The 23,384-nt window shown below is 43.7% G+C and overlaps 1 protein-coding gene and 1 pseudogene across 1 annotated transcript in view; both read left to right on the top strand.

Annotated features, from left to right (window-relative positions):
* Positions 1-10,952: 10,952 nt before the first annotated feature.
* On the top strand, positions 10,953-11,679 carry LOC147421126 (uncharacterized; annotated as a pseudogene).
* A 9,513-nt stretch (positions 11,680-21,192) lies between these two features.
* LOC147421125 (carboxyvinyl-carboxyphosphonate phosphorylmutase, chloroplastic-like) overlaps positions 21,193-23,384 on the top strand; it is an 86,826-nt gene continuing 84,634 nt past the window's right edge. Inside the window, exon 1 of the mRNA XM_086504099.1 lies at positions 21,193-21,570. Within this exon, the coding sequence (XP_086360225.1) occupies positions 21,245-21,570 (326 nt within the window). The 5' untranslated portion in view covers positions 21,193-21,244. The remainder of the gene's footprint in view (positions 21,571-23,384) is intronic.

Genomic DNA, 23,384 nt, shown 5'->3' with positions numbered 1-23,384 from the left:
CAGATTTTGCTGAACGAATGTGAGGAACAATGGTGAGCTTCAGAGACAACACAATCAATGCGTGAGCCTGCGCATCCTTTACATCCCAGCGAGCTTGTTCTGCCGTATGCAAAACAACTCTAATAGCAGCAATCCTTGCAGCAAGACCTGCAACATCCTCAACATCGCCTACATCCTCAGAACCAGGACGTATATCAATGCCCTGCAAAATGTTCCAGATGCTCGTTGACACAAGGACATGTTGCATCATATAAGCCCACATAGGGTAGTTGTCCCCATCCAACTTGTCCTCAGCAACAAACATCTTGAACACATATGTGTTGTTGTCACCCATGGTAAATGTTGCACCTGATGTGAAAACTGCCCAAAAATAGGAGAAACGGAGCGGGAACAACACTTGCTATATTGCACAAACCGTAGAGACTACGAGGCACCTGTTATGCAAAAAACCGCACTGACAGAAATTCTGCACAAATTGATGAAATAGCCTGTGCAGTACTGCTTGTAGTGGAAATGGAGGCCGAAATGAGCCTGAATCAAAAATCTGAGCAGACTGAGCTCTTCGAGCATGCCCGAAATTTTTGTTGACCTAGGAACGCTTGCCAAAGCTCACTGAAATCGGGGAATGTGAGTAGGCGTGTGCTGGAGCAGCTGGCGACTAAGCCCGGGAGGATGCGACCTGCTCTGATACCAATTGTTGGAATTAGGGTTTCAGAGAAATGCACACAGCTTGGAGAAGACGAAGGAAGCTCAAGGCACACAATAGAGAGTGTGTTACTTAGTATGCAATGGAAAGATAGATAGCCCTAGAGTGATGGGCGTATATACAATGCTCGAGGGAAAAAACCTCCTAAAGAGGGAAAAAATGCCCCAGCAGTCTTAGTGTGATCACACACATCACTACCACATGCATATGGTAACATAAATCATCTATCATTTAACTCAGATTTGGCTCTCCAATGTTGATTTTGAGATTTGTGAGTTGAATTTTTCCCCTTATTAAAAGGTAAGGTTGTTTGACACGATTATCTAAATTTTATGGTTCTATCTTTGATTTTCACCAACTACTTTTCTTCGTTCACAACTCACATTGGATCCTCATAGCCATTGATATCACTGATAAGACATGCTACAGTTTGAACTCTTTTGATCAAGCTCATGGAATGGCAAGGCTATAAGTGACCTTTGCTCCTATTTTAATTGAAATAAGTCTTGGATTGATATTCTTCTTTTTTGAAAAAATAGTGTTGCCTCAAGGTTTGTTGATGTAATTGACCATTCTCCACCTATTCCCAAGCTCATGGAGTTTCTAAAAGTTACAATACAATTTTGATATGTTTTAGAGTGAAGTAATGGTTTTGCAATAATATCTCATTTTTTTCCACCTCTTTGTGCAAACTCCCTTACAAATAGATTCCTTTGCCTATGAATGAAGAGTTATAGCAAATGCTAAATTAATAGTTGAATGCATCCATTGCAACTCAAACAAGAATATTAGGGTAATTTAATTGCTTTTTGAAAGACTATGCACATATTTACATAGTTGTTACAAGCTACATAGTATAAATTATATCCTTTAACAGATCAACAAGGATTGCTACCCTGAAAAGCATGTTTAATGGGTTAGGGCAAAGATTGTCAGCTACATTCTTAGTGTGCAAAAGACCCTAAAGGCATGAACATCAAGGCCAAAAGTTGGAAAAAGAACCCCAAGAAAGATGCTAATGAATAGTGACCCCAAGAAAGAGTACAAGAAGAACACAAAAATAGGCTAAGGAGGAAGAGAAAAGTATGGAGGTAGAGGGGCAAGCAAGGTTGGAGAATGAGAATGAGCCATCTACCACAACAATGTGTCTAAGGAGGGTACATGTAGCACAAGAAACACCAGGAAGAGCCGTAGGAATCCTAGTAAAATTCAAGTAGAAACATTAAGGAAGTCCCTGAACATTATGTATTAAGATAAAACTTTTGTATAGCTAACCTCTCTTCATTTTGTAAATCTTACCTTTTTTGTTGCAATGGGCACATGAATCTTTTTTTCAAAATGGCCAAGGGCTTATTGCTTATCCACAGATCGATGTCTTGAATGGGGTTTTTAGCATAATCTTCAAGGTTTGACCTAGAGGGTCCAATTCACCACTCTCATGATGCCACCGCTTGTTGAAAAAAATGACAAGATGAAGTTTTGGTTATGGATCATATATTTACAGGTAATGGAGCTAGTTTAATTTGCACTTTGTAAATGACTCCATTCATAATTTTCCCATCACAAACTTCATCCACAAATTCTAAAACATCTTTTGTGTCTTAGCACTTAACTGTCATCATGGTTCTAGACACTTTAACATTTACCTTGGTACAAAAATTCGCAAAGACAATGATTAGCATAAATATTGATACTTTACTCTACTTGCTTACATTCAAATTGCCAAAGAAGATGCACTTAAACAAAAAGTGTCCTCCACCTTCATGTTTAAATTGTGAGTAGCTTTTGGAGTGGGTGCAATAACTCTGAAGCTAAACGAATAAACCTTGCCATGTATTTCACCTTTCGCATAAATAATGTGGCCTCCTTGTTGCTTTTAGACAATGGTAATTCCATGAGAGCTTTAGATTTGGATAGTCTACATCAATTTCTCTTTGTGATACTTTGTGGCCAAGAAAAATGACTTCATTTTCCCCAACATGTCATTTGTCTGGGTTGAATTGTCGTACAAGGTTATCTAAGCGTCGTGCTCCTTCTTCTACTCTTTGCACATGTAAATACCTTGGGCTATAGATACAAAAGCCATGAACGAATGCCCTTATTGACTTCGTCTGCATCTCCCCTCACTTGTCTGGCTTGAACTAACCTCCAAGGTTATCTGAGTGTTGTAATCCTTCTTCTACTCTTTGTACATGTAAAGACCTTGTGCTATAGATACAAAATCAATCAATGAACACCCTTATTGAGTTCCCAAAGAAAGCTTGGAACAAAAATTCATGAACCGCTAGAAAGTGGCTGGTGCATTAGTTAGGCCAAAATCCATGACCCGAAATGCAAAGCATCCCCATGGTGTAATGAATGTGGTCTTCCTTTGATCTTCCTTTGCACTGTGTATTTGGAAATAGCTCCAATAATCATCATAAATAATGTACTTTTCATGTCCTGTTGCTTCATTATGATATCATCTTGGAAAGGAAGAGGAAAGTGGTCCCTCTTAGTTGCTTAATTAAGTGGTCAATAGTCCACACACACCCTCCACTTGCCATTCTTTCACCATCATTGGGGATACCCACTCTAAATTTTCCACTAGATAGATGAAACATGCAAATAGTAGCTTTCTAACCTCCTTCAAAAGTGTCACCTCATTTACAACACCCAATTTTTGTAGCTTTTGTGCTCGCGGGTGATTTTATGGCTTTAGCTCATGTGATGTTGGATAGCATCAACTCCTCTCACATCAATGAAGTCTTTCACAAACAAGTTAGTGAATTTTCTTGTACTCTCTCTTGTCATTGTGTGTGAGGGTTTTGACTAGCATATCCTCTATCATCACCTCATTATGTCCTTGTGGTTGCTCTTGTGACATATTTTCTTTTGTCATCTGATTGGCGAGGTTTGACTCTTACTCCCAGCGGCTTCTATAAAGGACTCTTCTTCAATGGTGAGGTCACTCTTTTCTTCTTCTGAGTTTGTGGTTGTGAGTTCTTCATCATTTTTAGTTGGTGTAGACGCCTCCTATAGGTTTTCTTGGCTTTGCTCCTTCACGTTGTAGACTACATTTCTATGGTTTTCATTTTTGCATATAAGCCCCCTTGTCTTCCAATCCTGCAAGGCTTGCATTTGCATTACCCAAGGCCGACCAAGGATAATGGGATATCCATTTCCCTTGGTGGTCATTACAAAAAAAATCAACACACAAGGACCTCCATCCCCATAGATTTAGTAATCCCCAAGCAATGTGCCTTACCATTATTTGCCATTTTTACCTTAATCTGTGTAGGCTCTTGGATCCTCAACCCCAATTTGTTCATGAGTTTCTCTTTCATGATACTGATTTGAGAACCTCCATCTACGAGCTCTCTTTTGAGAAGCCTACCCTTTATGTAGCAATCAAGTGTTAGAGTGATTTCCTCTTGAGCCACTACTTGTGCAATTTTTATCCCTCCATTGACTTTCACCCTTGTGCTTATCACTTGTGCAACCTCCTTCCTTACTTGTGAACATAGGGCTAAAACTTAAGGCCAATAAATATTGGGACCCTTACCTTGCATATCGTCAATCAAATTGTATGGATCCTTTTCATGACCAAGTGGAAAGTCTTGACCTGCCTTCTTCTCCTCAATTTGGTTCTCTCTTCCTTCCCCTTCTTCTTAGTGCTCTTCGGTTGATCCTCTTGCATCTTTTCTTTACATCGAGCTAAATTTATACCATTTGCTTCTATGATGTTTCCATTCCTTTGAGATGGATTAACTACCTCTACTTCATGCACACCGAGATTTGGTAGAGGTGGAATAGTTTCTCCTCCACTGCTGGTAGATGGTGGTGGCCTCACTTGGTTCCATGTTCCTTTCTTGTAGCAAGAGTGGTTATTGCGGAGGGTTGCTTGCATTCATCATAGGGTAGTTTAGATTTGGCCTTCCCGGTTCGCCTCTTGGATAGGGACATTTGTACATGCCATGTCCCCTTTCTTCACAATTCTAGCACTCTATCACTAGCCTAGGTTTAGGGTCTCATTCCATTGAGCATTGAGATGACTCTTTTGGTCCTACACCTTACACAAAATTATGGTCAAATTGTCCATCAACTTATTGAGCCTGTCGATTACCTTTAATGTGACTTTTTAGGACGTCATGATGGTTGGACCTTTGTCGTAACTCCCTTGTTGAATTGTCTTCATGATGAGAGTCACAATCTTGCACGCACTTCATTTTACAAAAAAATTGAGTAGCCCTTTGCTCAGCTTCAATAAAGTTTTCAGGTTCACCCACTACTACCTTAGTTGTTAAAGCTAGAAATTGTCCAATGATGAACCTTTCGTTTTTCTCAAAAACTCGGCCCCGTTCCTAGGGTTAGGGAGACTGCTCAACCAAAGAGTCCATAAGCATAGAAACTTTTGTTTATATGCATGATAATCGTCAAGCGACTTTTGCTTTAAAATGAAAAGTAGTGGCAAAAGGAGTCAACGTACAATGTTTCTTTTTTGACAGAAGGATTCTTGGCCTGTCGTCATACTAAAGGTTGAGAATGCTCACTTGGCATCCAACAACCTCAACATTAGCCTTTTCCCATCCACAAACTTTGGTCATGGGCCTATATGATGGGGCAAGCCATGGTGGGCAATGATGATTGGGATAGAGCCAAAGTGGAGGTAGATGAGGGGGACGTAGCTCTTGCTGATGTTTGTGAGGAATATATGAGGGACGATACAGAGCAAGGGGAGGTGGCCAAGAAGGGGAAGGGCGGGGAGACACCTCAAGGGTTGCCGTTGTTGCTTTTTTCTCTACCCTAGTGTGGGCTCCTGATGCTAACACCTTGATCTCCCGTTGAAGTAGCCATTGACTTCTCTCGACACTTTAATGCCTTACGTCTCCTCCCACTTTCTCATCTTAATTAAGGCTTCACATTTTACCCAAAAGAAAAGGAGTGTAGTCGACCTGTCCCCACTCACCCTTCATAAAAATGACCGGCACCCTCTCTCTTGATGATAACTTTTGTTTTTGACAAAAGGAAAGCGAGATTAGGATGTTTTTTTTTTGGACAAAAGAAACCACACGCATACACACATACTTAGATCTTTTTGACTTTTTAGGTTAATATTTGAAGCATTCACTTGTATTTTAACTAAAACTTTATCGATTCCTTGGAGATAAGGTTGAAAGCTAGCCATGATTTTGCAATTTTAACCCATTAAAAATACACTAAATTCAGGTTTGTTTGCAAACACTAACCCATCAACCCCACCCCCCTTCCCTTACAATAGCGCCACCCCTCAAAAGAATTTTGACTTTCATCCTTATCATCCTCTCCCCTCGAATACTTTTCCTTCATCAGAAAAGGGCTTTGCTTTGTAACTTTCAAAGAACTTGGCCATTACTTATACAATCATCCATACCCCACAAAGAATGTATGAAAAGATCACCAACAACATGCGGAATGCCATGCTGCAACCTCACTAACATTTAAAATAGTGAAATGTAATAGAGTGATCAAAGATGCAATTCACCTACACTTTTAATGGGAAAACTACTCTTGTGTTGGCAATAATCAATGAGCTTCACATTTTAGGCCACAATGCTATATGCAACAACAACTAGTGGAGTAATCTATCAAGTATTGTTCATCAATTAGAGAATCATTGTTTGACATGCAATCCATCACATGAGCAATTGTACCAATAAAAATATAAGATCATAAGTTTACTTCTAGTAGTTCCAAACATGTTCTTTTTGCACAAAATTCTTTGAATGTGCGGCCAAGGACATCTTTTTCGTCTATGGAAAGAGATTTGGAGCTACGACATATTGGTATCCTTCAGCTACTTTTTCCTCTTCTATGTTGATGCTCTCCTTGGTGACACAATACTAGGAGGGTGCACCTCAAGGTATGTAGGTGTATAACATGTGCTCGACAGGAGGGTATATTATAGCTCATACCGGTTACATATTTACACTTACCAGAGGGGCCTTATAATTCAATTTTCAAAAAAAGTTGCAAGATTATGAAGAAAGAGGCATATTATTATTCCAATGCACAAAATGTGTAAAGGGTTTTTTTATAAGGATCTAATCGCATGTGATATAGATGATTTTGTAAGGTGCACCCCCAAGCGCTATATCCTTATCTACCATCTCATCCACTCCAAAGAGCTTAAGTTCTTCTTTTGCCAAAAGTTTACTTCATGGCTCCCATATATCACCTCCTTGGCCACCCTGGCCACACTCTCCATCCATCATTACGTCTAATACTAGCTTGGTGGTACTAGTAGGCAGGCCTTAGGTAAGTTGTGTGGCACTAGTGGGCAACCCTTAGATGACTTGGGCGACACTAGTGGGAAACCCTTAGGTAATTGTTGTGAAAGCATATCCTCCTCTCTTTGGGATGCACCCTCAATAGCTCATGGCTTCTACCTCAACTCCCAATCCTCTCTCAGTGCCATCCCATCTCCTATTGAAGAAAAATCAATATTTTCTTCAAACAAACCCTCTATTCATGAAAAATCCTCATCGAATTCAAAGAAAGTCGTACTTTCAACCACATTTACGTCGTTGATAACTAGTTGTTTCTCTATAATATGTCAAGATGAGAAGATTGATGTGAGTATCCTTGATAACCTGCAAGATCATTTCACACCGTTTGTCAATGGAGTGTCAATTATGCTTTTTTAATGGGCATCTTTAGGGTTGAGGGGGATTTTACAATAACCAAAGGCTATGTCAGGGGAATGGGAAGTAACAAGATTGTCTGAGTTTATCAAAGAGGTCCTCAAGCCAAGGCAATGGATAAACATCAAGTTGGGTAACCTGATTGAGTTCCCAAAAGTCAATGTAAAATTGGTAAGACATGTCTTTCTTAACAAGGTGGGGTTTGGAGGCCCAATCAATGTGTGAAGGGATAGTTTCACATTGGGCTAGCAGGTCATCCACAACTTTGTTGATCCTTTCCAATTCTAGAGGAGATCATTGCCTAACCGAAATTTTGATTAATAAGGCATTTCTTGTAAGGATTAAATGAAGTTTGAGTGTGGATATCTTGAGCTTGTTGATAATTGAGAGAATCCCTAGTTTATAATCTCTCTTGCAAAGAGGGATTATAAAGAATTCCCCTTCATAGTCGATGTGTAAATTATCATTTAAACCATCCCACATATGAAAGTACCCATCCACCATCTATCCATCATGCTAAGCTTCTATTGCATAAGAAGGGAAGATAGATATCAAATCCACCATTGGTTCAACCTTTTGAGAGAGCCCAATTACATTTTTGGAGAATCCTTGATTCACATACGTTCCTTGAGGGGGAATCCACAACTCAACAGCTTACCCTCAACTCTCCCCTAGTTCAACGAGGGATCTCACAGAGGAGACCATCCATAGTTTATGTTTCTCTTGCAAAGAGGGATTAAAAAGAATTCCCCTTCATAGTCAATGGGTAGATTATATTTTAAACCATCCCACATACGAATGTACCCATCCATGGGGTGACCCACCCCCTACTTGTGGGTCAATGTATTTTTCCTTTTTTTATTTTCTAATTCAAGGTTACACTTTCTTCAAACAAGGTGAGGATGCACTAAGGCTTGCTAAATTAAAGGGGATGAGGGCGAGTAAGTTTAAATAAGTGTCTACAATCACATGAAATTTTTGTTGTATTTTAATATAAGATTGTATTATCCATCATATACATAATCACAAATGGTTTATATAATACGAAGGGCTCCACCTAAATAATAAGGTAAAATGTGCACATTGATTTTCAAACAAACTAAATAAATAAAAAGTAAAATAAAAGGATTAAAATAAAAAGCCACATTAGAAATTTAAAAAAACAATGTTTTAATGTTTTCTTATGAGAAAGATAGATTTAATAAACATTGAAAATAATAAAACAATTTGGTGAAATTAATTTTTTTGAAGTCCTTAAATGTTTATCAATATTTCATATAATGGGATCAAACTCCTATGAATATATTGTTTAATCTTTTGTTCTTCAAAGCTATTTTCAAGCATGCCAAACAAGACGAGGAGGCACAAAGGACTGCTAAGTTAAGGGGAGATGAGAGAGAGTAAGTTTAAATACGTGTCTACAATCACATGGAATTTTGTTGTATTTTAATATAAAATTGTATTATTTATTATACATATATAATCACATTAAATTTTGTTGTGTTTTAATATAAAATTGTATTATCTATTATATATATAAAATCACAAATGCTTTATATATTATGAAAGGCCCCGCTTAAATAATCTGAAAGGTGCACATTGCACATCAACATTTTGAAACAGAATAAAATGAGAAGGAAGTAAAATAAAAAACAATAAAATAAAAACATTTAAAAAAAATATTTCAGTGTTTTCTTCATAAAGAAAGATATATTGAATAAGCATGAAAATAGTAAAACTAGTAAAATGAATCTTTATGAAGTTTGTAAATGATAGATCCTTTATCAATATCTCGTATCATGGGATCAAACTCTTATGAATAAACTTTTTAACTGAAAAAGGTGAATGCAACTTCGGAGTAGCATTTAAAAGACCATCATTTCTTTCTATTCACAAGACTTTTAAATCCCCTTGGGGACACTTGTCAAGCAATAAATTAAACGACCTTCATCCGTGCACTAATGTCTTAGAGTACCCATCCACCATCTATCCATCCTGCTAAGCTTCTATTGCATAACAAGGGAAGATGGGTGTCAAATCCATCATTGGCTCAACCTTTTGAGAAATCCCAATTACATTCTAGGAGAATCTTTGATTGACATAGGGTCCTTGAGGGGGAATCCACAACTTAGTAGCCATGAGGGAGCCCATGCCAAGATTGTGATGAGCTTTGGTGAAATAAAGAGTATTGCTTTAGATTCTTGTGGAAATTTTGATTTTTCAAGAAAGGGAACTTGTATGTCGATTCAATTCTAGACTCAATAATTTAATGAGAATCTAGGAAAATGCTGAATGCAAAGGAAACTAAAAGCGAAGGAAATGAAGAGTGATGGGATTGAAGGCGAGGTGTCAGTGGAGGAGGGAGCAACAACGTGGCAGACGACATGTCGTGTAGATGCCAAGCAAGAGGAGATAGCTTGTGCATGGGCTGTCGTAGTTTTTTTAAAAAGTGAAGACAGCCGCGGCTTGAGCAGCACATAGAACAAGTCCAGTTGGCTAGGTGAATGAAAATGGCGTCATTCGTTCATCCGCGCGGGGTCGACTCCCTTGCTCTGCTTACAAACTTTCTGGTGTACAGTTAAGTGCAAAAGGCACTCGTGATGATTCGAGGAAGTAAAGTTGAGATAGAGCCATATACGTATAAGCCAGTATGTCTAGTGGTTTTTGAAAAAATTGTTGAAGATGGGAATCTGTAGAGGATTCTTTAAAAGTCCAGAGGAGGAAGGCCTTGGTGAGAGGCAATGACTGAGGGTAGGTGGCGCATGGAGCATGGAGCTTGGGGTAGGTGTCAAGCGTCAGCCTGTGTCTCTCTCTTTTTGACACTTGGTGTTGAAAGGTGGTGGGGAGACTCTCTTCTCTCTCTCTCTCTCTCTCTCTCTCTCTCTCTCTCTCTCTCTCTCTCTCTCTCTCTCTCTCTCTCTCTCTCTCTCTCTCTCTCTCTCTCTCTGTGGCAGTTTGTAGCGGTGGATCGCCTAACGAGCACTCTGCATGGGGGAAATTCTGTCTTCCCTCGGGTGCTGCAACTGTGTGTGTGTGTGCGCGTGCGCGTGCATGTACGGGGCAGTGGGGCAAGGCTGTTGGCTAACGAGCAACCTCAGCAGCGTGCATGTGCCTTGTGGAGCAGGAGCAGGGCGAGCTGAGGAGGATACATGGGCGAGGCGAGGGAGGTGGAGGGAATCTCGGTGGGGAATGAGAGAGAGAATTGGGTTTCCTTTTATTTGAGCCAGTAGGTGCCCAAAACGGGTTTTTCCTGCGGGGATTAGTGCGAATCTCTGTAGATGCGAACTAAACTTTAGGAAGCAAATCGGAGGCGAGCTTGGCGGTCTGGCGTGTGTCAGGACAGCTGGCGGCACTTACTGGTCGACAGGAACGCGTGTGTTTGGCTATTTTGTAAGATGCTGGATCTTTTTACTCAATTGTGGCAATGTGGTTTAGTCCGTTTTCACTGCGCACGCAGGCTGCCGCTGAATCTAACCGGGTGCAGGTAACATGTGTTGTACTTTTTGTTTTATGGTGTCGATTTTTTGGTGAGTTCATGTCAACAGGTTGAGAGCGTCCTGTATTGTGCTGCATCTTGTTGTTTCATGCAAAGGCCTATGGTTCGCCTCAAGGCAGAGGCCCGATGCAGACAGCATGCAACTAAGGGGAATGTAGAGGGCTGCTACAGGGGGCATGGAAATGAGGGGAATGTGGAGGCATGCTGCTGCTGCAGGGAGCACGCAAGTGAGGGGAATGCGGAGGCCTGCTGCAAACAGGATGCTACTAAGGGCAATGTAACAAAAAAACAAAAAAGGCAGTCATTGCCAGCTGGTACTAGCAGGACTGAGAAGCCGAAAAGCTGTAGGGTTATGGAGGTTAGTGTCACGGTATCTGTAGGGGGTTGTGATATTGATGTAGCTTTGTTAGCTTCTATGCATGCATTCCTCTAAAGGGAGAAAATTGCTGGTCTTTGTGCTGTTGAAAGAGGCGGCACTCTTTTTCACTTGCACTTCCAGATGGTAATGCGGCTTTGGACTAGCTCCTTGGTCGCAGCAAATAGGAAAGTGAAACAGTACTTGGGCTGGGATAAGGAAAGTGAAACAGTACTTGGGCTGGGATAAGGCTTTGCCTACTGGTGGGATGGTGCTTTGCCGTGCTTTGAAACAGCGTAATATGCATACCTTTGAGGGTATGCTCGGCTACTGCTTGAAGGACCAAGACCAGCCGTATTTTCGAGTCGTGATGCATAATATTCATGCAGACGAGATTAACAAGGGAATAGAGTTGTACAGCTTGTATGGCAGTGATGACTTGAAGAAAAAAGTTTGTTAGACGCCTGCAAATATATTTGATAGGACATATATGTTTTGGAAGTTTAGATTGAGACATCCATTGGGAAACGATTTCTTGTCTACTGTGCACAAGATGCTAAAAACTGGGAAATATTATCCGTCGTCGACGTGGGTGACACCTTACCAAGGCCGGGGGATGCAATTAGGCAAGACGAAAGCTCTTTGGAGATGCATGGTTTATCCATCAACCACAACCTACCAAGATGTCGCTAGTATCTTCATCAACAACAATGAGCATAGTACAACTCACCCACGTGCCAACTGGTTCCACTCCCGCTGGCAAGGAATTGAGAGGTATGGTCATCAATATGCATAGGAATGATTTTGATTTTGCACTTTGCTAACTATCAAACATTGTTGAAGATGATGAAACAGGAAACAGAAGGAAGATAGCAACTCAGAGTAGGAAGAAGATGGAGAAGCAGAAGACACAGAGCTTGCGTACGAGATCTCTGTAGTCTATCTCTCTGTATTAGAATAATAGAGTATATACAAACTCAGAGCTACAAAGCTTATATGAGACCCTAAGAGATAAGGTGTCCTTTCACACCAGATGTCCAGGGGGAAAAACCCAGTGGGAGAAAAGTGCCCTTGGTGAAGCGCGTATACACACTAACACTACTACATGTCTACAAATCCCCCCTGTTTTGATAGTGTAAATCCGTACAAGGTAGCAGATCATCATGTGTATGAGAGTAAGCCCAAAGCTTTTCGGAAAGCTTCAAACTTTTCTTGTGATAACGCCTTCGTAAATAGATCTGCAATGTTATCCTGTGTAGGACAATAAGTTAGTGTGATCTCCCCTGCATGTAGCCTTTCCCTGACATAGTGGTAGTGAACCTCTATGTGCTTTGTTCTTACATGAAATACTGGATTCCTTGCAACTGCCATAGCACTCTGACTGTCAGTGAAAATGGTAGTGGGTGCCTGTTGACACTCACAAAGATCTGCCAATAACCTGCGTATCCATACACAATCAACTGTTGCCGTGAAAGCAAGACTATCAACCTGTTGTGATTCTTGATTCTCCACAAAAGAAGGAAGCAAACCTGCAAATACATCATGTGTCTGCATATGAGGTACATCAAAAGCAACCATAGGTTGAGCAGTAGTTTCTGCAAAAATTACATCACGACTTTCAAAAATCTTGTTTGTAGCAGGATTGTAATGTCTATAACCTTTACTTTGGCATAGTGCATTGGTGTTTAATGCCTTTCTTTCCCAAAAAATCCTTAAATGCACCTGACATGTATTCACCTCCTCGATCGGTACGAAGAGTCTGTACTTTGCAACCTGTTTCATTTTTAACCATGGCGACATAATGTTGAAAAATTGCAAACACATCTGACTTTGCTTTGAGTGGATACACCCAACAAAACCTGGAAAAGTCATCAATGAAGGTCACAAAATAAAGGCTGTTTCCTATAGATGGCGTCCTCATAGGACGACATACATCACTATGTACAAGCTGTAACTTTCGTGTCCCTTTAACTGAACCATCCTGCGAAAATGCAAATCTGTGCATCTTTCTAAGAACGCAACCTTCACATACATGTCTTGGTGGCATCTCCAATAAAGACAAATCATGCACCATATTATGACGTTGTAAAGTCATCAAACTGCCATAACTAACATGCCCAAATCTAGCATGCCACAACTTAGCATCCTGCACGGCCCGAGTCTTTGTTTCTGCAATACATACCTGAATATGCTTTTCATAATGATCTAGCACAAATAGTCCATTTTCCAGCGTACTTGTAGTGATAAGAGAATAACCATTCTCTCGATCTCGTACAACACATCTGTCATCCTCAAAAATGACCCGAAGACCATTTTTTGCAAGAGAGGATACAGACAACAAATTCTTCTTGATCCCTGGAACATATAAGACATCTGGCAAGCATAAATCTGAACCATCTGAAATGGTAATCAAAATCTTACCAACGCCTTTGATTGGATAAGAAGCATTATTTGCACATGTCACCTTCTTTCCTGCTGGAGCTGCATCCAATGAACAAAACAAATCCTTCCTTGAAGTAATATGCCTGGATGCACCACTATCAAAGTACCAAATCATTTGTGTCTCGTCAACACTGTAAGTAGAAAAATCTGAATATACTAAGAAAGCATAAGAATCCTGCACAAAGTTTGCAGACTCTTCTTTAGCTATAGAAGAATCACCAGAAGCTGAAACAACCAAACTTGACTCTTTCTTCTTTTCTTTAGCAATTCGCTTTTTACACTCACTAATGTAGTGACCAGGTTTCTTGCAGTAGTGACATTTACCTTTCTTCTTGGACTTGTCAGAATCACCTTAAGACTTCTCTGAAGACTGTCCTGCACCAGACTTGGAGTGATGAGCACTCTCTTTACCCTTGTTTTTGTTCTGTACAACAAGAGCATGATCCATACCATCCACTTGTAAAGACTTGTTCTTACGTGATTGATCCTCCTGCAATAGCAAAGCCACTAACTCTTCAAAATGAAGAGGCTCAGGATTAGCTCACAAAGACAGAGTCAAAGAAGTCTGAAAAGTCAAATAAGATGGTGGTAGTGAATTGAGTGTTTTGGAAACCAAGTCCTTCTCTGGAATCACTTCATCAATGCTAAGCAATTGCTCTTTAAGATCCTTGATTTTTGTAAGATGCTCGACGATATTGTCACCTTCGTCCATCTATATTTTGTCATGTTGTTTCTTCAAAAACTCTATTCTGGCAGCGTTTCTTCCTCCAAACATAGCTTGCAGAGTGTTCCAAGCATTATCAGAAGTTCTGCAAGATCTGATATGTGGTGTAATTGTCCTCTTTATGGTTAAGGCAATCACAGCCATAGCTTGTGCATCTTTAGTATCCCATTTCTTTTGCTCTGGAGTGACTTGTGAGGGTCCTGCACCAACAGTTGCACCACGACCAGGCGTGGCAGATGCAATGCTACCTGGACGAACTTCATCTCCAGATACATAATCCCACAATCCTTTACCAACCAAAACATTTTTGGCCATAAAAGACCAAAGAGAATAGTTGGTACCATCCAATTTGTCTTCGGATGTAAACGCACCAAAAATCTCTTTCTCCGTAGATTGAGCCATACTGTAGATGCACACAAGAGAGCAAAAGAACCTCCAAGAGATTCACAAATCTCCTCTCCAATCCAAGCAAAACTCTACACAAAATCTCAACACAAAGCTAAGACAAGCTGCTTCCCAAAAGAACTGTTTACCTGAAGAAAATCTGTCAAAAAGCATACCCTCTTGATCTAAACGCCTCCGAAAAGTAACTTCTGCTACGCTGCTCAGAACAAAATTCTGAGGGCTCGAACGGCTTCAAAAGGGGGGTAAAACCCAAGGTTGCCTGATCAGAATACTCCCGGAACGTCGAGGATGCTCCCACGAGCAAATTTTCCGAAAACTGCCTGAAAACTTCAATTGTGCGTGCGGACACGAAAACGCAAGTAGAGGCTCTGGAAATCACCTTGCTCTGATACCAATTGTTGAAGACGATGAAACAAGAAACAGAAGGAAGATAGCAACTCAAAGTAGGAAGAAGATGGAGAAGGAGAAGACACAGAGCTTGTTGGGGGAAGTGGCACATACTTCCCTTATATACACCCCCGTTTGAGAGAGCTTGACGCCCACGTCAAGCCGGGGTTTTGAGAGGTGCTGATACAAAAGTTGATGCCGAGGTTTACGGGGCGGGTATTTACAAGGGGAGGAGGGGAGTTAGATGTTGCCACCAACATGTCTAGTTACCTATGGTGATGCTAGTTACAAGTGGGGGGGGAGGACTACTCTATGTTGTTGTCATGTAGGGTGTTGTCCTCCTCTTCAGTGGGCATGTTGTAGAAGCGTAGCACAAGGGGCCTTCTGAGTCGAAGCATGATTTCTTCAGGTACCCAAGTGCATTCCGTCATGGGGCGGTTGCGCCGCTTGACATAGAAAAGTTGTCCCCGGCGCCCAAAGCGCGACTTTAGGATGGCCTCCGGTTCATGTGGCGGGCCATCCTTTACATATTCGGGGAGGCTTCTACCATAGGTGTTATCCGGCACAAACCTTTTGAGCAGACTTATATGGAAGGCGTTGTGGATGTTGATGTGTGATGGGAGATCCAACTTGTAGGTGATGTCGTTGTAGGACTTGAGCACTTTGTAGGGCCCATAGTAGCGGTGGTTGAACTTCGAGGAGAGGCCTTGAGGGAGGGTGATATTCTGGGAGCTGACGAGGACTAAGTCACCTTCTTGGAAGAGTTCGACAGGCCTTCGCTTTTGGTTGGCGTACTTGGCGATGCGTACCTTGCTTTGCTCGAGACTCTTCTTTGCCCTTTGCATGTGGGTTTGCCATTGTTGAAGAAACTCTTCACATTCAAGATCCTGGGCATGCACATCGCCGGTTGCCAGTGCAAGAGGTGTGATGACTTCTTTACCTGTGGAGAGCTCGAAGGGGGTGTAGCCAGTGCTGCTATGGATGGAGTTGTTGTAGTGGAATTCCAGGACGTCCATGTATTCGGACCAGTCCTTCTGATCTGCTTTGACATAGCTGCGGATGTAGTTTTCAATGCCTTGGTTGACTCTTTCAGTTTGAACATCGGTTTCTGGGTGGTAGGCGGAGGAGAAGCGGAGCTGGGTGCCTAGCAGCTTGAAGAGCTCGCGCCAGAGGTTGCTAAGGAAACGGGTGTCGCGATCAGAAACTATGGCTAAGGGGAGGCCGTGGTATTTGAAGACTTTGGCGAAGAAGTGTTTGGCTACTTGGTAGGCTGTGATGGGAGGCTTTGCAGGTATGAAGTGAGCTTTCTTGGTGAAGTAGTCGACGACCACCATGATGGTAGTGTGGCCGTGGGAGGGGGGGAGGTCGACGATGAAGTCCATACTTACCATGTCCCAAGGTCGGGAGGGTGTTGGCATGGGGTGGAGGAGGCCAGCAGGCTTGACTCTTTGAGCTTTGACCAGTTGACAGGTTGGGCAGGTGCGCACGTAGTCGATTACGTCGTCCTTCATTTTTTGCCACATGTAATGTTGGTGTAGTTTGTCATAAGATATCTTTTGGCCACCATGTCCAGCTAGCTTGCAGTCATGAGCCTCCCACATGAGGTCTTTCTTTAGCTCTGGATCATTGGGGATGTAGATTTTTCCATGCGCGTAGAAGAGGTTATCTCTGACTTCAAAGAGACCCACTGCCGCTTTCCCAGAGATGTGGTCGTTGAGCATGCGGAGGACAACAGGATCAGCTTTTTGAGCGTCGAGGATGCGTTGGCGTAGCGTGCTGGTTGCTGAGGAGATAGCATTGAGGGTAGGCATTCGACTGAGTGCATCGGGCATGACATTTGTGGAGCCCGGTTTGTGGATGATCTTGATGTCATATTCTGCCAGTGTATCTTGCCACCTGGCTTGCTTGGGGGTGATTTTTGGTTGTGTCTGGAAGTACTTGAGGGAGATATTATCTGTGTAGACCTTTGTGTGCTTGTCTTGGACATAGTGTCGCCACTTTCGGAGGCAGTGGACGATAGCGAGCATTTCCTTCTCATGGGTTGTCCATCTGGTCTCCACATCTGTGAACTTGTGGGACTCGTAGACGATGGGTTGATTCTCTTGCATGAGGATACCGCCAATGGCACCATGGGAGGCATCCGTGTGGACTTCGAAGGGTTTGGTGAAGTCGGGTAGTCGGAGGACGGGGGTACTACACATGGCTATCTTCAGGTTCTCAAAGGCCTCTTCTTCTCTGGAGGTCCACTGAAAGGGTTTGTGGCCTTTGGTTATCTCTGTAAGTGGGGCCGCAATCTTGCTGAAATCGCGGATGAAGCGCCGTGTGTACTGACAGAAGCCCACAAATTCTCGGACTTCTTTGATGGATGTCGGGGGAGCCCACTTGATGACAACGTCGACTTTCTTGGGGTCCACCATAATCCCTTCTGACGTGACAATGAAGCCAAGGAACTCGATTTTGTGGACAACAAACTCACACTTCTCCAGCTTGGCATAAAGTTGGTGTTCGCGGAGGCGCTGGAGTACTGCGGCGACATGCTTCTGGTGCTCTTCTAGAGTCTTGCTGTAGATGAGTAGATCATCGATGTAAGTGATGAGAAAGTCGTCAATCATGTCACGAAAACTGTCGTGGATTATTCTGCAAAAGGTGCCAGGACCGTCGGTGAGACCGAAACCCAGGACAAGCCATTCCCAGGAGCTGTAGCGTGTGCGGAAGGCGGTCTTCGCAATGTCTTTAAGGGCAATGCGGACTTGGTGATAGCCTGAGCGAAGATCGATGCGCGTGAAGTACTTGGCACCCTGTAATCTGTCCAAGAGGTCTTCCATGAGCGGAACTGGGTACTTGTTTTTGATAGTTATTTTGTTGAGGGCCCGATAATCCACACAGAGCCACATCGAGCCATCTTTCTTCTTGACGAACAGAACTGGGGCCCCAAAAGGAGAGATGCTGGGCCGGATGAAACCTTGATCCTCCAATTCCTAGAGTTGCTTCTTGAGCTCTTTGAGCTCGGTGTCGTTCATGCGGTAGGGGGCCTTCGTCGGGGGTGTGCTTCCTGGGATGAGGTCAATTTCATGTTGAATTTGACGGGGAGGGGGTAGGCCGGGGGGGAGTTCTGGAGGCATGACATCCTTGTACTTCTGAAGGATGGGGGTAAGGGAGGGATCACCCACTTTGGCTTGCTCGATGGTGATGGAGTTGAGCCTTGCTATGGGCTGCTCTTGTGCTTGCATGATGCAGAGGTGAACTTGAGCTCCTTTCTTGAGAGCACGCTCTGCTTGCTTTGCACTCATAAGATTGAGTCTGGGGGCAGATGTCTCTGGGACTTTTTGTTTGCCTTTCATTGCTGCTAACTGAGCAGGGTCTTGGCGGTTGATGGGAGGGGGGTTGGTTTGAAGATGCGCCTGGCGGGTGAAAGCTTGCTTTGTTGTGAGTCTGGCACCTTGTACTGTCACTGCTTTGCCTTGATTATTCAGCAGTAATTGGTCCACCTTCATGCCTAGGAGTACAATGAGGTACTTGTCGTTGAAGGAGAGACCAATGATTGCCTCAAAGTCGTCCATTGGGACCACTATGAAGTCAAGTCGACATGTGAATTCACCCATCTCGATCCTGACTTGATGAGCTGCCTTGACATTGTTATCCTTTCCCTTGGCAAATTTGACTGTCGTTTCATTGACGGTGGTGAGACGTAGGCCCAGGCGCGCGGCACATTGTGGCGAAAGAAAATTGTGTGTGGTGCCTAAGTCTACCATGATCCATTGCTGCTGGGATCCAATTGTAGCTTGGACATATAAGTTCTGAATGTCCGTTATTGCTGCTGCCATGCATTGTGGGTGGAGGGAAACTGCTCCAATCCGGGGTTGCTGGTTAGCCACAGGGCTAGCCGGATCTTCGACTCTTATTCGAGGGGGGGGGAGGGTGGTTCTTCTACTTGGAGGGTGTTGACCCTGCTAGATGAGGAGGCTGCTTGATTGCGCTTGCGTACATAAGCGTAGTAGGGGCCATGAGCAATCTTGCAGTCACTGCACCAGGTGCGATCGGGGTGCGGGTTGTTATTGTTGCCCTTGTAAGTATTGGGGGCGAAACTGCTAGACGTGGTGCTGTAGGAATTGCTCGCCAAAGAGCTGCGTGGTGGTGAGCGGGGTTTGTTGCTCTTGTTATTGGGTATAAATTCGCGGCTTCGCCTGGCGGGTGGGTTAGGCCAGTTATTAGGGGCAAAATTGTTGGGGCGAGGGTTGTTTGTAGTGACACCTGGGGTTGAGTTTGTGTCTCGTAGCTTTTCGGCCATGTTGGTGGCCACTTCCCAGGTGTTGGGATTCTGCTTCTCTACCTTGCGACGGGCCCAGGGCTTAAGGCCGTACAGGAACCCATGTAGCGTGTCTGCTATGTGCATCAATGGAAGTTGGAGCATGAGTCGACGGTATTTGACAATGTATTCTGATATGTGGCCGTCCTGGCGTAGATCGCGCCACGAATCTTTGATTTTGTTGCCCTCATTCTCTGGGACAAAGTAGCTGAGCATGTCTCTTTGTAGGTCCTCCCAGTCCTCCCAGCGCTTTGATTGCTGTTCAGTGAGGAACCATACATAGGCGTCGTCGGCCAGAAAGGTTTTGGCCACTTGCATATATCTGCGTCTGCCTATGTTGTTCCACTGCATGTAGTCTTCTACCTCGCTGAACCACTTGTTGAGTTCTAGTGAGGTGCGGTTGCCTTTGTACTTCTCTGGGGGACTGGGTTTGAATTTTCCCAGTGTGTTTTCGTCTTCTAGATGTCTGTCATGGCTGTAGTAGCGTCTTTCACTTTGATCGTCCTGATAATCTTCGTCTTTGGGTCGCGGTCGTCTTTGTGTGTTTCGCCGCGTGTTGACTTTACTAGGACCCGGGCGGTCTTCGTATCGGTGGCCTAGCTGTGTTTGCAGTAGGTCGCTCAGATTGACGGACATCACGTTGATTTGGTGTTCTACGGAGGCCATGATGCGTGCCTCCAGTTTTTCTTCCATTGAGTCTTGGTGGTCTGGTCGCGGCTTCTTCTCTTTGTTCTTCTTCGGGGCTCTTTGCGGTTCATGTTCCGTCCTGTATCCTTCGTCATCTTCTTGATTTACCGCCATTGGGGTGCTGTTGTGGCCGGAGCCGAGAGAAATTCAAAAATATCAAAAAATTGAAAAACTGCGGGAAAACGGCTTGAAAACGTTGAAAAACTGTGAAACAGCGCAAAACGGGGTCCAAAACGATGAAAACCGGTCCCAAACGGTGTAAGACGGGGCAAAACGAGATAAAACGTTGAAAAACGATGGGGAACGTGGAGAAACGCGTCAAAACGGGGCAAAACGGGCCAAGAATGCGGAGGATGCGGTGAAAACGGGGCGAAACGCGGATCAAACGAGGCAAAACGGTGAAAAACTGTAGGGAACGTGGAGAAAATGCAAGGAACGGGGCAAAACGGGGGAATCACTCAAGGGACGTGGTGAAACGGGGCAAAACGGGCCGAGAACGCAGAGAAAACGTGGAAAAACGAGGTAGACGGGCCGAAAACGTGGTGACAACCACGGGCCACGGGCCGACGTCGGGTCGGCGGGGACTCGAGCCGAAGCTCTGATACCAAGTGTGACGCCCTCGTTCGGGGCGTCGCGGAAAAGGGGCCGCGCCGGCTCACCTGCGATGCAGACGGGACCTGCAGGCAAGCAAACGCATGTACAGAACGCAACTTGAAAACTGAACGCAAGAGGGACACGAGAGTGAGGGACGCGAACGAATGATCAATATCATAAGAAAGTGCCGAATACAAAGGACGTAAATAATCACATGAAAACGGGGCTGGCAAGTTGGGGGAAATGGCACATACTTCCCTTATAAAGAAGGCAGGTTTGGGGGAGGGGGGGGAGGGAATCTCGGTGGAGAATGAGAGAGAGAATTGGATTTGAGCCAATATAGTTGAATAGTATAGTATAGTACCATTTTTGGAAAGACAAAAATTCCACAAGAATCTAAAGTGGATAAATTCCAAATTTCAATCCATGCAGTCGAGACTCTCACACTGTGGGTTTTTAGGACGAGAGAGAGAGAGAGAGATGGCGGCCTCTGTAGTGTGTGCGAGCATAATGCCCTCGTTGAAGACAGAGAATGTGGTCAGCAGAGGACTGAATGGTAGCAGATTCAGCTTGCAGCCCGTTGTCAAGTCGCCCTTTTGCGTGAGGGCGAGTGCCACAAATGGACTTGCAAGCTCTCCCACAAGGTTCCACAAGCTCATCCAAGAGAATGGGGTCGTGCTCATGCCTGGATGCTATGACGCCCTCTCTGCTGTCATCATCCAGAATGCGGGTTTCGATGCAGGCTTCATTTCTGGATATGCACTCTCTGCTTCTCTTCTCGGCAAGCCCGACTTTGGTTTCTTAACGTGAGAGAGAGAGAGAGAGAGAGAGAGAGAGAGAGAGAGAGAATTCATGTGCCGAAGTTTTAACCAGTTTTCTTTTGTGTGGATATTTCTATGTTTAGCAGTGCATATGCCGATTCAGCTACTTTTACGGTATTTAAAGCGGGTGGAAAGTAGACAATAAACCACCAACCTCTGCATGCTTTGATTAGCACTTCAAAACTAGCTTGACTTGAACTGACAAAATAAAGTGGAAGATTGTGAAGATCTCAGAGCGAGATGGTTTTGTACACGAGTTGCCTTGAAGCGCCACAGTCAACGTCCTTGAATTCGTATTTGTTTCTTGCTTGACTGTTTGGATATCCAGATCAAGTGCTTAGGTAGCCCACACACATGTTTTATGCTTCCTCTATGAAGATGATTCGAAGTTATTTGAGAAGGTTCTTTTATAGGCCCGTGGCAACCCTTTGTTGGAGACATGTCATCACTAGATGGTGTCATTTTGTTGCATGTGTAATTGTAGAGTGTCATGTGTGCACTTCACTTGCGCTACATGGACATGCGTCTGCTACAGTCTAGCATGAGTCATTAGCTTAGGACCTAGCCTGGTACCTTTGTGAGCCTCTAGCAGGACGTGCATGCCGAGGCCGCTCATAGTTGCGTACCCTCTCTTGCATAGTACCGCATTTGAGCATGTAGGCAAATTACCGCGTGTGAACCGCCTCTTACATCATTCAATTTATTAAAGTGTGCCTTGTGTTTGTGCGGAGTATTAGATCTGAGCTAAATCCTAACGCTTCTGCTGCACCTGTTGCACGTGACATTGGTATTAGAGCCACATGCGTTGCATACCCTCTCTTGCACAATACCACATTTCAGCAGATAGGCATTTTGCCGTGTGAACCACCTCTTAGCATTTTATTTGTTAATAAGCTATTTTCACTATTTATTCCTTGGTCTTGGAGGCTGATTTGTGACTGCACGACCAGCTTTCAAGTAACCTGTAAAGGCAGCCTATGGGCAGCGCTAGACACCAGAAGAGGCAGCAGAAGCAGCAGTATCCACCCGTAGAGCCCTTCTCAGCAGCACCGCAAGACCAGCGTTTGTGCAAGCTTGCACCTGTGTTTTTAAGATCAGCCAGCAGCGTTTTTGCAGTTTGCATCAGCGCCTTGCATCAGCCATCGACTCTTAGCCTCTCCCTCTTCGCCAGCAGTATCCCGGTGTAGTGGAGCAGAAGCGTTTTCAGATTTCAGCCCATTAGCCCCGTTGTTGACATTGTTGTCGTCCTTGTCATTGTCGTCGACATAGAACCCATGAGTACCTCGTCGTCTTCGTCATCGTCATCTCGTCGACATAGAAACCATCAGTACCTCGTCGTCGTCGTCATTGTCGTCGACACAGAACCCATCAGTATCTTCTCGTCGTCATCGACACAGAATGTAACAATGTCAGTTTTTGTAAATAATTAATTTCTTTATCAAACAATAATTATTTATTTAGTTGTGTGCAATTTAGAATAGAACTAGTAGTTCTAGGACCTCAGGTGTGCCCGAATGCGGCATAGAACACCTTAGGGGGGGCCCTAGCAGAAATATACCCTGAAGCCCTAGTGATTGGGAAATCGGGCCTTCAATAAAGGATAGACAGTACCCTCAGATTTGAGGCTCAGAAAATTATGCGCGTCAGTGCGAGCACAGGAATGAGAGTGGGTTCTTAGAACAGTGACCCTAAGGCCCATAATTATTTATAAAGGCCTTATGATAAATCAGTTAAATTATTTGTGCCGGACCAAATGGCTGGACAAGTGCGAACAGGTAATGTCAGAGTAGTGCCGATAT

The sequence above is a fragment of the Adiantum capillus-veneris genome, chromosome 28, assembly GCF_014529385.1.
Source record: "Adiantum capillus-veneris isolate H3 chromosome 28, ASM1452938v2, whole genome shotgun sequence".
Classification (NCBI taxonomy): domain Eukaryota; kingdom Viridiplantae; phylum Streptophyta; class Polypodiopsida; order Polypodiales; family Pteridaceae; genus Adiantum; species Adiantum capillus-veneris.
Note: the sequence above shows the minus strand (reverse complement) of the source record. Positions and strands in the feature narration are given on the sequence as shown.